The sequence below is a fragment of the Carlito syrichta genome, unplaced genomic scaffold (assembly GCF_000164805.1).
Source record: "Carlito syrichta isolate Samal-C Ts95f unplaced genomic scaffold, Tarsius_syrichta-2.0.1 Scaffold309576, whole genome shotgun sequence".
Taxonomy (NCBI): Eukaryota; Metazoa; Chordata; class Mammalia; order Primates; family Tarsiidae; genus Carlito; species Carlito syrichta.
Window position 1 is genome coordinate 74,380 of NW_007253672.1, and position 12,452 is coordinate 86,831.

At 51.5% G+C, this 12,452-nt stretch overlaps 1 protein-coding gene across 2 annotated transcripts in view; it reads left to right on the top strand.

The window, feature by feature from the left end:
* The first annotated feature begins 405 nt into the window (after window positions 1–405).
* GPI (glucose-6-phosphate isomerase) overlaps window positions 406–12,452 on the top strand; it is a 30,365-nt gene continuing 18,318 nt past the window's right edge. The window contains exons 1-7 of one of the 2 annotated variants that reach the window (XM_021717264.1): window positions 409–521; window positions 866–934; window positions 2,371–2,490; window positions 10,042–10,125; window positions 10,248–10,394; window positions 11,821–11,892; window positions 12,398–12,442. In XM_021717264.1, the coding sequence (XP_021572939.1) occupies window positions 489–521; window positions 866–934; window positions 2,371–2,490; window positions 10,042–10,125; window positions 10,248–10,394; window positions 11,821–11,892; window positions 12,398–12,442 (570 nt within the window). In that variant the 5' untranslated portion in view covers window positions 409–488. Of the gene's footprint in view, window positions 522–865; window positions 935–2,370; window positions 2,491–10,041; window positions 10,126–10,247; window positions 10,395–11,820; window positions 11,893–12,397; window positions 12,443–12,452 lie in introns of both variants that reach the window. The other variant, XM_021717265.1, reaches the window with a different exon arrangement.

The following is a 12,452-nucleotide window of genomic DNA, read 5'->3' on the forward strand; positions in this document are numbered from 1 at the left end:
AAGGAGCGCTGGGCGCAGGCTCGGGCGGGCGGGGGTGCCTGCGAGCGTGCCCTGGCCACCTCTGCTGGCCGCAGGAGGGGGGGGGGAGCGCCTGTGGCCCGGACGGGCAGTCGGCCCCCGATGGCCAGCCCCGTCACCTGGGTGGGTGCCTGAGTAGGAAGGTGCCTGAGGCAGAAAGTGGAAGCCCTGGGAGGGCGTGGTCCCGCCCCGGGCTCGCGGGGATAGCTGCGCCCAGCTCCCCGTCTTGGCATCCGGACCCAGGACCTGTTGGCGTCTAGCTTCTGTGAGAACGGGCTCGGTCATGCGCGGCCCTTCGGGGTGTGCCCTAGGGAGGCTGCTGCTTCTGGAAGCAGCTCCTGCCGCCGCTCGGGTCAGGGAGACCTGGAGTGTGCTCAGCGGCTTCTGCATCCTTCTGCAGCTTGACGCTCAACACCAACCATGGGCATATTCTGGTGGATTACTCCAAGAACCTGGTGACCGAAGTCGTGATGCAGATGCTGGTGGACCTGGTAATGTTCTGCGTGGGAAGGCCTGACGGTGACCCATAGGGTGGTGGGTGAGCTGGACTCCCGAGAGCCCCCAGGACCTTGAGCTTCCTGCGTTTCTCCTCTCACTGGACCTCAGTAGCCACTTCTGTGTTGATGGAGGGCTCTGAGTGCCTATCTCTGGCTCAGGTTCTAAGCAGCGTCCCAGGGGATCCCCCCCCCATGTCTGAGCAGACCCGTCCCGGATGGTGGTCAAGAGGGAGCCAGGCTGCAGCCATCTGTCCGCCCCACTGGGTGCAGCACTAGGCCCTGTGCTTGGGGGCTTCGACTTGTGGTGGCAGCAAATATAGGGACCAGGCCTCAGTGTCTTTTCTTCCTAGGCCAAGTCCAGGGGTGTGGAGGCTGCCCGGGATCACATGTTCAGTGGTGAGAAGATCAACTACACAGAGGTGAGCAGGCTTGGTAGACACCTGGGGCCTCTTCCCTTTAGGGCTCACCTGACTGTTAGCAGTATCATTCTGTGTCTTCACCTCGTCTCTTAGGCCATGTTTTTGCTTAATGAAATGAGCAAAGGCGTTTTTCCTCGGGGTGGTTGCAGGGCTTTGGGGTGTGTCCCAAGATTGGCAGTCTAGATTTGGTGAGTTCTTAGAATGGCTCCCAGTGTCTGCTCAGGGAGGAGCACGTCAAGCCTGAAGGGAGAGGCTTTCTCAGGGCTTGCTCATTTTCTTGGAGAACTTAACTGTAATATGTCCTTGCTGCAAGTTCGATGAGTGGCAAGAGGAATCTTATGTTACAAAAGACTTCAAGTTCCTCAGTGGTAGGAGTCAACAGGAAACAGTGGTAAGGCCAGGCCTTGGGGGCCCAGGTCCTGACTTGCTGTGGAAGCCTGGAAGTAGAGTAAACCGTGAGCACTCAGTCTCTGCCCTTTTGCATTTGAAGAGTCTGAAACTCAGAGGTCAAGTCACTTATCCAACCAGGCGGAATGGGATTCGAACTCAACCTGCCTCGCACTGGGGGGCAAGGCTGAGAGAGGCTACAATCAGGGAGAGCTTCCTGGAGGGGTGCATTTGCCTATGGAACATGGGGCAGGAGTGGGGTGGCATGAGGCTCTCTACCTTAATGAGCCTCTTACCTGGTTGGAATGCCAAGATAATACTTTTCCTGCCCACCTGGGGTCTTTAGACCTTCCTTCCAGGACTCTTCTGCTGGCTTCGGCCGGATGGGGCCATTTCACTCACGTGACCAGGCCAGCTGCCCGGCGCCTGTCACAGACTTCAGGTCTGCTTTGGTTCCTGGCACCTGTTAGTGATGGGGCTGCTTGGTGAGGGAAGCTTGAGTTGCCTGGCTTGCTCCACATCCAAGGGGCTGAGGACACTGTCCAGATGGCGCCAGCAGACACCATGTCCTCTCTGGGGAGGATGAAGTTACTTCTAGCTTAATGAGCATTCGTCCTCTGAAATTTATTGCTCGTTTCTGACATGTGTTTTTACCATTCTCTTTGCTCACTGTTCTTTCTTTTGCCTTTGCTTACTGTTCCTCTTTCCTCTGGCTCTTCACGCCCTGAGTACCTATGGTAGACACTCAGGGCCTGTCCTAGGCATGTTCGGGTCTCTACCTCCGCCCCCTGCAGCACCATGACTGCCTGCAGCACATAAGGGGGCGGTCCATGCTTCACCTTCCTCAAAGTCCTTGGGTAGTTCCTACCCTGGGAAGCATACCTCGGGTCCTCAATACAGGACTGTGTAGTAACAGAGACTTCAGGGTCTGCCTGTCTAACAGACAGAGCGCTGAGCTGACTTCCAGGGCCACACTGCGCCATGCCCCCCCGGGAGTGTGACTGCCGTAGGGTGGGGGGCGGTTTTTACTCACTGACCCTTGTCCCCAGGATCGAGCTGTGCTGCATGTGGCCCTGCGGAACCGGGCAAACACACCCATAGTGGTAGATGGCAAGGATGTAATGCCAGAGGTCAACAGGGTTCTGGACAAGATGAAGTCTTTCTGCCAGGTAAGTGACTGGACTTACCCTTGGCCATGTTTGTGCAAGTATTTGGGAATCTGGGAGCCCCGATGGGCAGATCGTCCACTCTCCTTGGAGGCAGGACTCAGGCCGTCACTGCAGCCCGTGTGATTGCTGTCCCTAGGATCTCTGCTGAGGCCTGAATTTCCCCTGGCCCTGCTCTGAGGGAACCCACCATTGGCAGCAGTGGAGGCAGTCTCTGAATAGAGACACCTGTGGGCTCCTTGTGACATTCTGGCAGAGGCCTGAGATGTAAAGAGAAGCCCCCAAGTGCTGGGGTAGTGGGTAGGGAGAAGTGCTTTTTCTAACCTCTTTGGTCATATGCCCTTATCGCCTAGTCTAAAATCAGATAAAGTAAATGTTGTAAAAGTTCCTCAAGGGTGGGTGCAGTGGCACACGCCTGTGGTCCTAGCTATGCAGGAGGCTGAGGCAGGAAGATTGCTTGAGCTCAGGAGTTCAAAGCTGCAGTGAGCTATGATGATGCCAGTACACTGCAGCCTGGGCCACAGAGCAAGACCCTGTCTCTACAAAATTTAAAATAAAATTCCTTGACCCAATCCTCAGCTAACTCTCCAAAGGCAGGCTTTATGAGGTTTCCTGTGAAATATTGCAAGAATTTTCTGTGCATTTACTTGCATATGTGCACATCTGTTGTCTGGAATACACACACGCACACACACAGGTTCATTTTCTACCTACTTTTCTGCAACTTATTCCTTCCTGGTAATAGGTAAGAGACATCCCTGTGTCAGCACTAGTGCATATAACCATGCCTTCTCCTTTTCTTTTTTTCTTTTTTTGAGTTGGAGTCTCACTCGGTCGTCCAGACAGGAGTGCAGTGGCCACTCTCGGCCACCGCAGCCTCGACCTGCTGGACTCCGGCGATCCTTCCGCCTCAGCCTTCTGAGTAGCCGGAATTACAGGCACGCGCTACCACACCTGGCTGATTTTTTGATTTATTGTAGAGATGAGGTCTCGCCAAGTTGCTCAGGCAGTCCACTTACCTCAGTCTCCCAAAGGCGCAGGATTACAGGCTGAGCCACCGAGCCTGGCTCTCCTTTTCTTGAGAGAGAGAGAGAGAGAGAGAGAGAGAGTGTGTGTGTGTGTGTGTGTGTGTGTGTGTGTGTGTGTGTGTGTGGTGGGGGGGAGTGGGTTGCTTCAGAGACCAGCTAAGTGTCCCCAATCAAGTCCTGTTGCTTTAGTGTCTATCCCAAGGGTGATCCTGCAAGGTCTGGCAGACATCCTCAAGCCTAGAGTGTAAGGGTGATTGATGTCTGGGGGCCTGTGTGGGTGTGTGCCTGTCTGTCCATATGGGCTATGCATGTTCTGGAGGGCAATCATCTGAGCTTTTGTCAGCTTTGACATTCGCTGCTTATCCCTGAGACAAGTGGCCCCCCGTGTGACTGATCAAAGTCTGGTTGTTTTGGACAAGAGCCATCTTCAGACCTGAAATGATGCCAGCTATAGGAGGCGATCTTGGCGTCAATCCTAAAGGCCCAGCAGCCATGTGAGTGGGACTTTCTGGGGCTTGAGATCCTGCTGAGAATCTGGATTCTACAATATCCCTTAGGGTAGTGGGTCCATGTGAGGGGCTTAGAGCAGGGCGTTTCCAGCCACCTGCTGTGAGTGGGAGTGCCTCAGAAGCCTGGAGCTGTTTGGTCAATATCAGACATGCCATGTGGAGAATGTGGCACAGACTGGGGTGCTGTTTCCAGGAAAGCCCTCCCTTGAAGCTGCCACCGGAATACCTGGCAAGGACTGATGCGTATTTATAGTTCAAAAAGGTTGCTGAACAGCAGGAACTCCCTGGTGAGGAACACCTTCCTGGCTGTGCTCTTGAAAGTTTGCCAAGATTGGGTGAATGTGTTCACTATGACTTTACTTGTAGTGGCAAAACCAAAAAACAGCCTGTATTCATTTATTAGGGGGCTTATCAGTAAAATCAGTGTGTATTCATATACTGTAGTCCTGAGCACCATTAGGAGTCAGGGAGCTATGATGAATCCACCTCCCATGCTGTTTAGGATATACAAAGAAATTAAAACAGTAAGTTACCTGGCCAGGCACAGTGGCTCACGCCTGTAATCTCAGCACTTTGGGAGGCGGAGGTGAAAGGATTGCCAGAGCCCATGGGTTAGAGACCAGCCTGGGCAACGTGACAAGACCTCATCTCTACAATAACCAAAAAAATTAGATGGATGTGGTGGCACACGCTTGTAGTTCCAGCTATATGGGAGACTGAAGTGGAAGGGTTGCCTGAGCCCAACAGGTCGAGGATTTGGTGGCCATGAGCATACCACTGCCCTCCAGCTTGTGCAACAGAGTGAAACTCTGACTCAAAAAAAAAGGAAGTTACAAAATTGGTGGGTGTTGCAAAGCCTCATCTGAGCAAATAAAGAGTGTGTGTAGGCCAGGCGCGGTGGCTCATGTCTATAATACCAGCACTTTGGGAGGCAGAGGCAAGAGGATTGCTTGAGCCCAGAGGCTCGAGACCAGCCTGGGTAACTTGGTGAGACCTTGTCTCTACAGAAATAAAAAACTTAGCTGGATGGGGTAGCACGCACCTGCGATTCTGGCTACTTGGAAGGCTGAGGTGGAAGGACCACCTGAGCCCAGCAGGTCGAGGCTGTGGTGGCCGTGAGCATACCACTGCACTCCAGCCTGGACGACAGAGTGAGACTCCAACTCAAAAAAAAAAAAGAAATTGGCCAAGGAAGTAGTCATCTGAATACTGAATACTTGATGGGGGGTAGAGTATCTGCTTTGAAAATGGCTCACTAGCAATTAGTGCCAGCTTATGAGAGGCTTCAGTTTCTTACCATGTATATCACCCCACGGACAGTTTGAGTGTATCCATGACAAGGCAGTGATTTCTCTCAGCGAGTGATGCAGTAGGGACAAGACAGAGTGCTTCAAAGTCTTTTATGACCCAGTGTCAGGATTTACACTTTTTTGGGGGTGGGGTCAGAGTCTCCCTCTTGTCGCCCAAGCTGGAGTGCATGGCATGATCGTGGCTCATTGCAGTCTGGACCTCCAGGGCTCAGGTGATTCTTCTGCCTCAGCCTCCCAAGTAGTTGGGACTATAGGCACGCACCACCACGGCCAGCTCATTCTTTTGATTTTTGTAGAGACAGGGTCTCGCTATGTTGCTTAGGCTGGTCTTGAACTCCTGGGCTCAAACAATCCTCTCACCTTGGTCTCCCAAAGTGCTGGAAATACAGGCATGAGCCACCATGCCAGGCTGGAATTCACACTTTCATTTCTCTGATACCCTGTTGGTTGTACAGATTAACTCTAGTCAGTGTAGGGGGGGGTAACTGTGCATGTATGGGAATGCCAGGAGAGCAAGGTTCACTGATAATCATCTTAGAAGTTAGCTGCTGTTGTCTGTCTCTGGCTCCTAGGGATTCATGGTCCTTTCACATGCAAAATACCCACTCACTTTGTCCTAAGACCATATCCTGTTATAGTGTCAGCTTGAAGTGTAGAATCTCATCATCTAAATTAGGTACAACTCAAGTGCAGTTTATTTTGAACTGCAGACTTGTGAATTAGAGACAAGTTATCTACCACTTGCACACCCAACATGCAGGAGTGAAGTAGGCATAGGGTAACCGCTATGGGATAATTACTTTTTAAAATGCGGGGAGAAATGGAAGATACATAACAGTCATTGGTCCACAGCAGTTCCGAAATCCAACAGGACTCAGGTTGGCAGTTGCTTAGGTAGGATTCAAGACCTGGGAATCAGCCGGGCTCGGTGACTCAGCCTGTAACCCCGTGCTTTGGGAGGCTGAGGTGAGTGGATTGCTTGAGCCCGCGGGTTTGAGACCCTCCTGGGCAACGTGGCGAGACCTCATCTCTACAATAAATAAAAAAAAATTAGCCAGGCGTGGTAGCGCATGCCTGTAGTTACAGCAACTTGGAAGGTTGAGGCGGAAGGATCCCTGGAGCCCAGCAGATCGAGGCTGCAGTGGCCAGAAGTGGCCACTGCACTCTAGTCTGGGCGACAGAGTGAGATTCCAACACCAAAAAAAAAATAAATAAATAAAAGACCTGGCAATCATTCCTTAAGTCTCTTGTCTTCACCCTCATTATCCTTTCTATATGAAAAATATCCTGTGTTTTCAACTGCATAATTGTCTCAACCTACTTAGCTGCCTTTAGAAATGTAGGTACCTAAAGACCTTTTTTCCTTTTTTTCTTTTTTTGAGTTGGAGTCTCACTCTATCACCCAGGCTGGAGTGCAGTGGCATGCTCACAGCCACCACACCCTCAACCTGCTGGGCTCAGGTGATCCTTCCATCTCAGCCTTCCAAGGAGCTGGAACTACATACACGCACCACCATGCCTGACTAATTGTTTGATTTTTTTTTTCTTTTTTGAGTTGGAGTCCCACTCCATTGCCCAGGCTAGAGTGCAGGGGCACACTAACAGCCATCCCAGCGTCGACATACAGGGCTCCGGCGATCCTTCAGCCTCAGCCGTCTAAGTAGCCAGAACTACAGGTGCACGCTACCACGCCCATCTAATTTTTATTTTATGGTAGAGAAGGGGTCTCACCTAGTTGCCTGGGCTGGTCTCAAGCCCACGGGCTCCCAAAGTGCTGGCATCACAGGCTGAGCCGCCAAGCCGGTCCTAATTTTTAGATTTTATTGTAGAGATTAGGTCCCACCAAGTTGGCCAGGCTGGTCTTGAACCCCTGGGCTCAGACAATCCTTTCACCTCGGCCTCCGGGAGGTGATTATAGGCGTAAGCCACCATGCCTGGCCCACTTTTCCTTTTATACTATCTCTGTCCCTTTCAGTCTACACTGACAATTCGTTGGTGTTTCTGACAATTCAGTTATTTTAAAACTTTGTGGGTCTCCTATGAAATGTACTGAGGAGGGTTTCACACCATTAGGTAAAAGCCATACCTACAAATTTCTTTTTTACTTTCTTTTTTTTTTTTTGAGTTGGAGTCTCACTCTGTCGCCCAGACTGGAGTGCAGTGGCCGCTCCCGGCCACCGCAGCCTCGACCTGCTGGGCTCCGGCGATCCTTCCGCCTCAGCCTTCCAAGTAGATGGAACTATAGGCGTGCGCTACCACGCCCAGCTAATTTTTGATTTATTGTAGAGATGAGGTCTCGCCAAGTTGCCCAGGTGGGTCTTGAACCCGTGGGCTCAGGCAATCCACTCACCTCAGCCTCCCAAAGCGTGGGATTACAGGCTGAGCCACTGAGCCCGGCAAATTTCTTTTTTTTAAGTCAGGGGTCTCACTTTGTCACCTAGGCTGGAGTACAGTGGAGTAATCACAGCTCACCGCAGCCTCACATCCTGGGCTTAGGCCATCTTTTTACCTCAGCCTCCTGAGTAGCGGGGACAATAGGTGCATGCCACCATGCCCTGTTTATTTTTTATTTTTACTTATTTATTTTTTGAGTTGGAGTCTCACTCTGTTGCCCAGACTGGAGTGCAGTGGCCGCTCCTGGCCACCGCAGCCTCGACCTGCTGGGCTCCGGTGATTCTTCCGCCTCAGCCTTCCGAGTAGCCGGAATTACAGGTGCGCGCTACCACGCCCGGCTGGTTTTTGATTGATTGTAGAGACGAGGTCTTACCAAGTTGCCCAGGCTAGCCTCGAACCCCTTAGCTCAGGCAGCCCTCTCGCCTTGTCCTTCCAAAGTGCTGGGATTGCAGGCTGAGCCACTGAGCCCGGCCTATTGTAATTTTTTTTGTATAGGCAAGGTCTCTCCATATTGCCTAGGCTTATCTTGAACTCCTGAGCTCAAGCAGTCCCCTTTCCTCAGACTCCCAAAGCGCTGGGATTGCAGGCATGAGCTACCAAGCCCAGCCCTCAATTTCTTAAAGATAGGTCTTCTCCCTCTGCTTCTAATAATCTTGAGCTTTCTAGAAGGCATATCTTTGATTGTTATTGCCTAACATCTTTCTGAGGTCTTAACAAAAGGTTTTGCAGCTACACTCTTGGCTTCATCTTTTTACAATGCTTTTGTGACAGTGCCCTGTATTTGATCTTTTCTTTTTTTTGTTTTTCTGCAGATCTCATTTTGTTGCCCAGGCTGGAGTGCAATGACATGATCATGGTTCCCTGCAGCTTTGACCTGGGTTCAAGTGATTCTTCTGCTTCAGCCTCCCGAGTAGCTGGGACTTCAGGAGGCTGAGGTGGGAGGATCACTTGAGGCCAAGAGTTTGAGACCAGCCTGGGCAACATAGTGAGACTCTACAAAATTTTTTTTTAAATTAGCCAGGTTTGGTGGTATGTGCCTGTAGTCCCAGCTACTTGGGAGACTGAGGCAGAAGAATCACCTGACCCCAGGAGGTCAAGGCTACAGTGAGTCATAATCATGCCACTGCGCTCTAACCTGAGCAACAGAGTGAGACGCTGACTCCAAAAAAAAATTTACACTATGACTTGACTTAAAACAGCAGTAAACATTTATTCTCTCACATAGTGTCTGTGGTTCAGAAGTTTGGGAATGGCTTACCTGGTTGGTCTTCATTTGGAGGGTCTCTCTTGAGATTGTAGTAAAGAAATATTGACCAGGGTTGCAATCATCTGAAGGTTTGGCAGATTCTGGAGAATCCTCTTCCGAGATAGTTCCCATACGTGGATGGTGAGTTGGAAATGACTCTTGGAAGGCCTCCATTCCTTGCCACATGGGCTTTGTCATGGGGCTGTTTGAGTGTCTCACAGCGTGGTAGATGGCTTTTCAAAAGCAAGTGTTCCAAGAGACCAAAACAGAGACTTTTTTTTTTAAGTCGGAGTCTCACTCTGTCACCCAGGCCAGAATGCAGTAGGACGCTCAGGGCCACTGCAGCCTCGACCTGCTGGGCTCCGGTGATCCTTTCACCTCAGCCTTCCAAGTAGCTGGAACTATAGGCATGTGCTACCACCTCCGGCTAATTTTTTTGTTTGTTTGTTGTAGAGACGCGGTCTCACCAAGTTGTCCAGGCTGGTCTCAAACCCCTGAGCTCAGGCAGTCCTCTCACCTCAGCCTCCCAAATTGCTGGGATTATAAGCTTGAGCCACCACACTGGCCAAAGCAGGAACTTTTTAAATGATCTAGCTTTTGAAGTCATGCTCTTTCATTTTTGCAACATCCTGGTGGGTGCACAGGTCAGCCCTCTTCAGCACGGGAGGAACTCTACAGGGGGCTGTGAAGTCTAGGAGGCAAGAATCACTGGAGTCCCTTCAGAGACTGGCTGCATGTCTGGTACTCCTGTCCTAGCACAGACCAGTCACGGTAGTTGGCGTTTCACATCTTCTAATCTCTGATGTATTAGGCTCTACTGAGAGTTTACCCGTGCTTTGCACATTCTGACAACATCACTGTGAAGTGGGGATGTCACCCTCCTGTTTTAGGAAATAGAGTCAAGTTGGTGGTAGGTGTGGCAGGGATCTACCACTGTGGTTTCAAGAGATTCCTACAAGGGCCAGAAAGTGGGGACTGAGGCATACAGACACAAAAGTAATGCGGTTTATGAGCAGTGGCTTATACGCGGGGATTTGGGCTGATCGCCTTTTCTTGCTCTGTGCCAGCGTGTCCGCAGTGGTGACTGGAAGGGGTACACAGGCAAGACCATCACAGACGTCATTAACATCGGCATCGGCGGCTCTGACCTGGTGAGAAGACTGCCTGCGGGTGGGGCGGGGGACTGGGAACTGTTGCTTCCACTCAGGGCCCGGCTTTCCCGACCTCTTGTGGGTCCTAAAACCTTATTCTCTGGTGCTGCATCCTTCCACAGGGACCCCTCATGGTGACTGAAGCCCTGAAGCCATATTCTTCAGGAGGTCCTCGGGTCTGGTTTGTCTCCAACATTGATGGGACCCACATTGCTAAAACCCTGGCCCACCTGAACCCGGAGTCCTCCCTGTTCATCATTGCCTCTAAGGTATGGGCTCTGGACATTGCCTGGCCCCCAGCCCTGTGTGTTGGGGTGGAGAAGGACAGATGCTTTAAGATTGCCCTGGGCGCTGGACACTCCTGACCAGTTGTGAGTGAGCCATGCTTTATGGATCCCTCAACACGCTGCCCTCAGACTATTCCCTGGTCTGGCAGCAAAGACGGTTGGCCTGATGAAGGCCCATAGGGGTCAATTGGAGCCTTTGTCTTCTGGCCATACCTACTCATTGTATGAGATCTCTGCTCAGTCTGAGGCTGTTCTCTACTTTCTTACAGATCTGTCCTTTACGTTTGCTCCTTTCTTTTTTTCTTTTTTCTTTTTTGAGTTGGAGTCTCACTCTGTCGCCCAGACTGGAGTGCAGCGGCCGCTCCCGGCCACTGCAGCCTCGACCTGCTGGGCTCCGGCGATCCTTCCGCCTCAGCCTTCCGAGTAGCCGGAATTACAGGCATGCGCTACCACGCCCGGCTGATTTTTTGATTTATTGTAGAGATGAGGTCTTGCCAAGTTGTCCGGGCGGGTCTTGAACCTGCGGGCTCAGGCCATCCACTCACCTCAGCCTCCCAAAGCGCGGGATTACAGGCTGAGCCACTGAGCCCAGCTGTGTTTGCTCCTTTCTGATCCCAGAGCCATGCCCTGATAATATAGAGGTTTTATTTGTTGTTGTAATTTTTTTTTTTTTTTCAGTTGAAGTCTCAGTCTTTTGCCCAGGCTGGAGTACAGTGCCATGGTCACAGCCACCCACAGCCTCAATCTGAGCTGGGCTCAGGCAATCCTTCTGCCTCAGCCTTCCAGGTAGCTGGAAACACAGGCATGTGCTACCATGCCTGGCTAATTTTTTGATTTACTGTAGAGATGAGGTCTCTCCAAGTTGCCCGGGTTGGTCTCTAACCCCTGGACTCAGGCAATCATTTCACCCCTGCCTCCCAAAGTGCTGGGATTACAGGCATGAGCCACTACGCCCTGCTTGTTTGTTGTAATTTATGCTCTGCTATTCACATTAATGCACATGAAAGTACCAAGAATTCTATCCAAATTCTGAGATACATTTGAGCCTGGGCTGAAGAGAGCCGCAGGCAGACTGCAGCCCCTCTCCAGGGGGATGCCTTGGCCTTTGACTGACCTGCAGAATTAAGGTGGAGGTTGTGGCTTTTACTAGGGTCATTTTTCCTTGGGTTATAAAGTGTTGGAATCACAGGATGATGCTGCTACTTCCAGGCCTCTGCCCCAGACATAGCCAGTCATCTTGGCTATGTGGACATGTAGGTTGGAGGTTATGTGGAGTAACTGTCACTGACCCACAAATATTGCTCTTTGTGACAACTGGGCATCAACATGGCCTCTCATGCTGAGCCCTGGCTTGAGGCTGCAACCGATCCTGAGCTCTGGGGCCAACTGCTGTACTCTTTGGTTGCAGACCTTTACCACCCAGGAGACCATCACAAATGCAGAGACGGCAAAGGAGTGGTTTCTCCAGGCTGCCAAGGATGTGAGTGAGCAATAGGACCTCCCTTGTGGTGGGGTGGGTCGTGGGCAGTGTGTAGATCAGGAAGAACAGGGCGGGCCTACCTGTCCTTGCATCTCCTGAAGTTGGAAGCAGGAGGTGACCTTTCTGGGACCTGCCTTTTCTGCTGGAGATGATTGTTCATCTTTGGCTTTGCCAGCCTGGTCATGCCAGACACACAGAGCCTGTGCCTACTGGCTGGGAGTCCTTTTGTGGCCCTGCAGGATCCTCTCAGCTCCTGGCTGCATCCATTTTATGGAAGAGGGACATTCCTGGGCCTGTTGTGAGGTGTGATGGGCAGTCCGGCCTGTGACCCCTCTGCCTTCTTGACCTTGACCTTGACATGGGCCTCCTTCAGTAGCCTCAGAACCGGGGACCAGGAATAGTCAGTTCCACACAGGGCTTTGGTTCCACTAGTGGTGGGAGGATCACTACCTTTGGATGGCTCCTCTGGGATGGGTTTCGTATAACTTGACTCTGTCTCTTGTAGCCTTCTGCAGTTGCAAAACACTTTGTTGCCCTATCTACCAACACGGTAAGTGCCT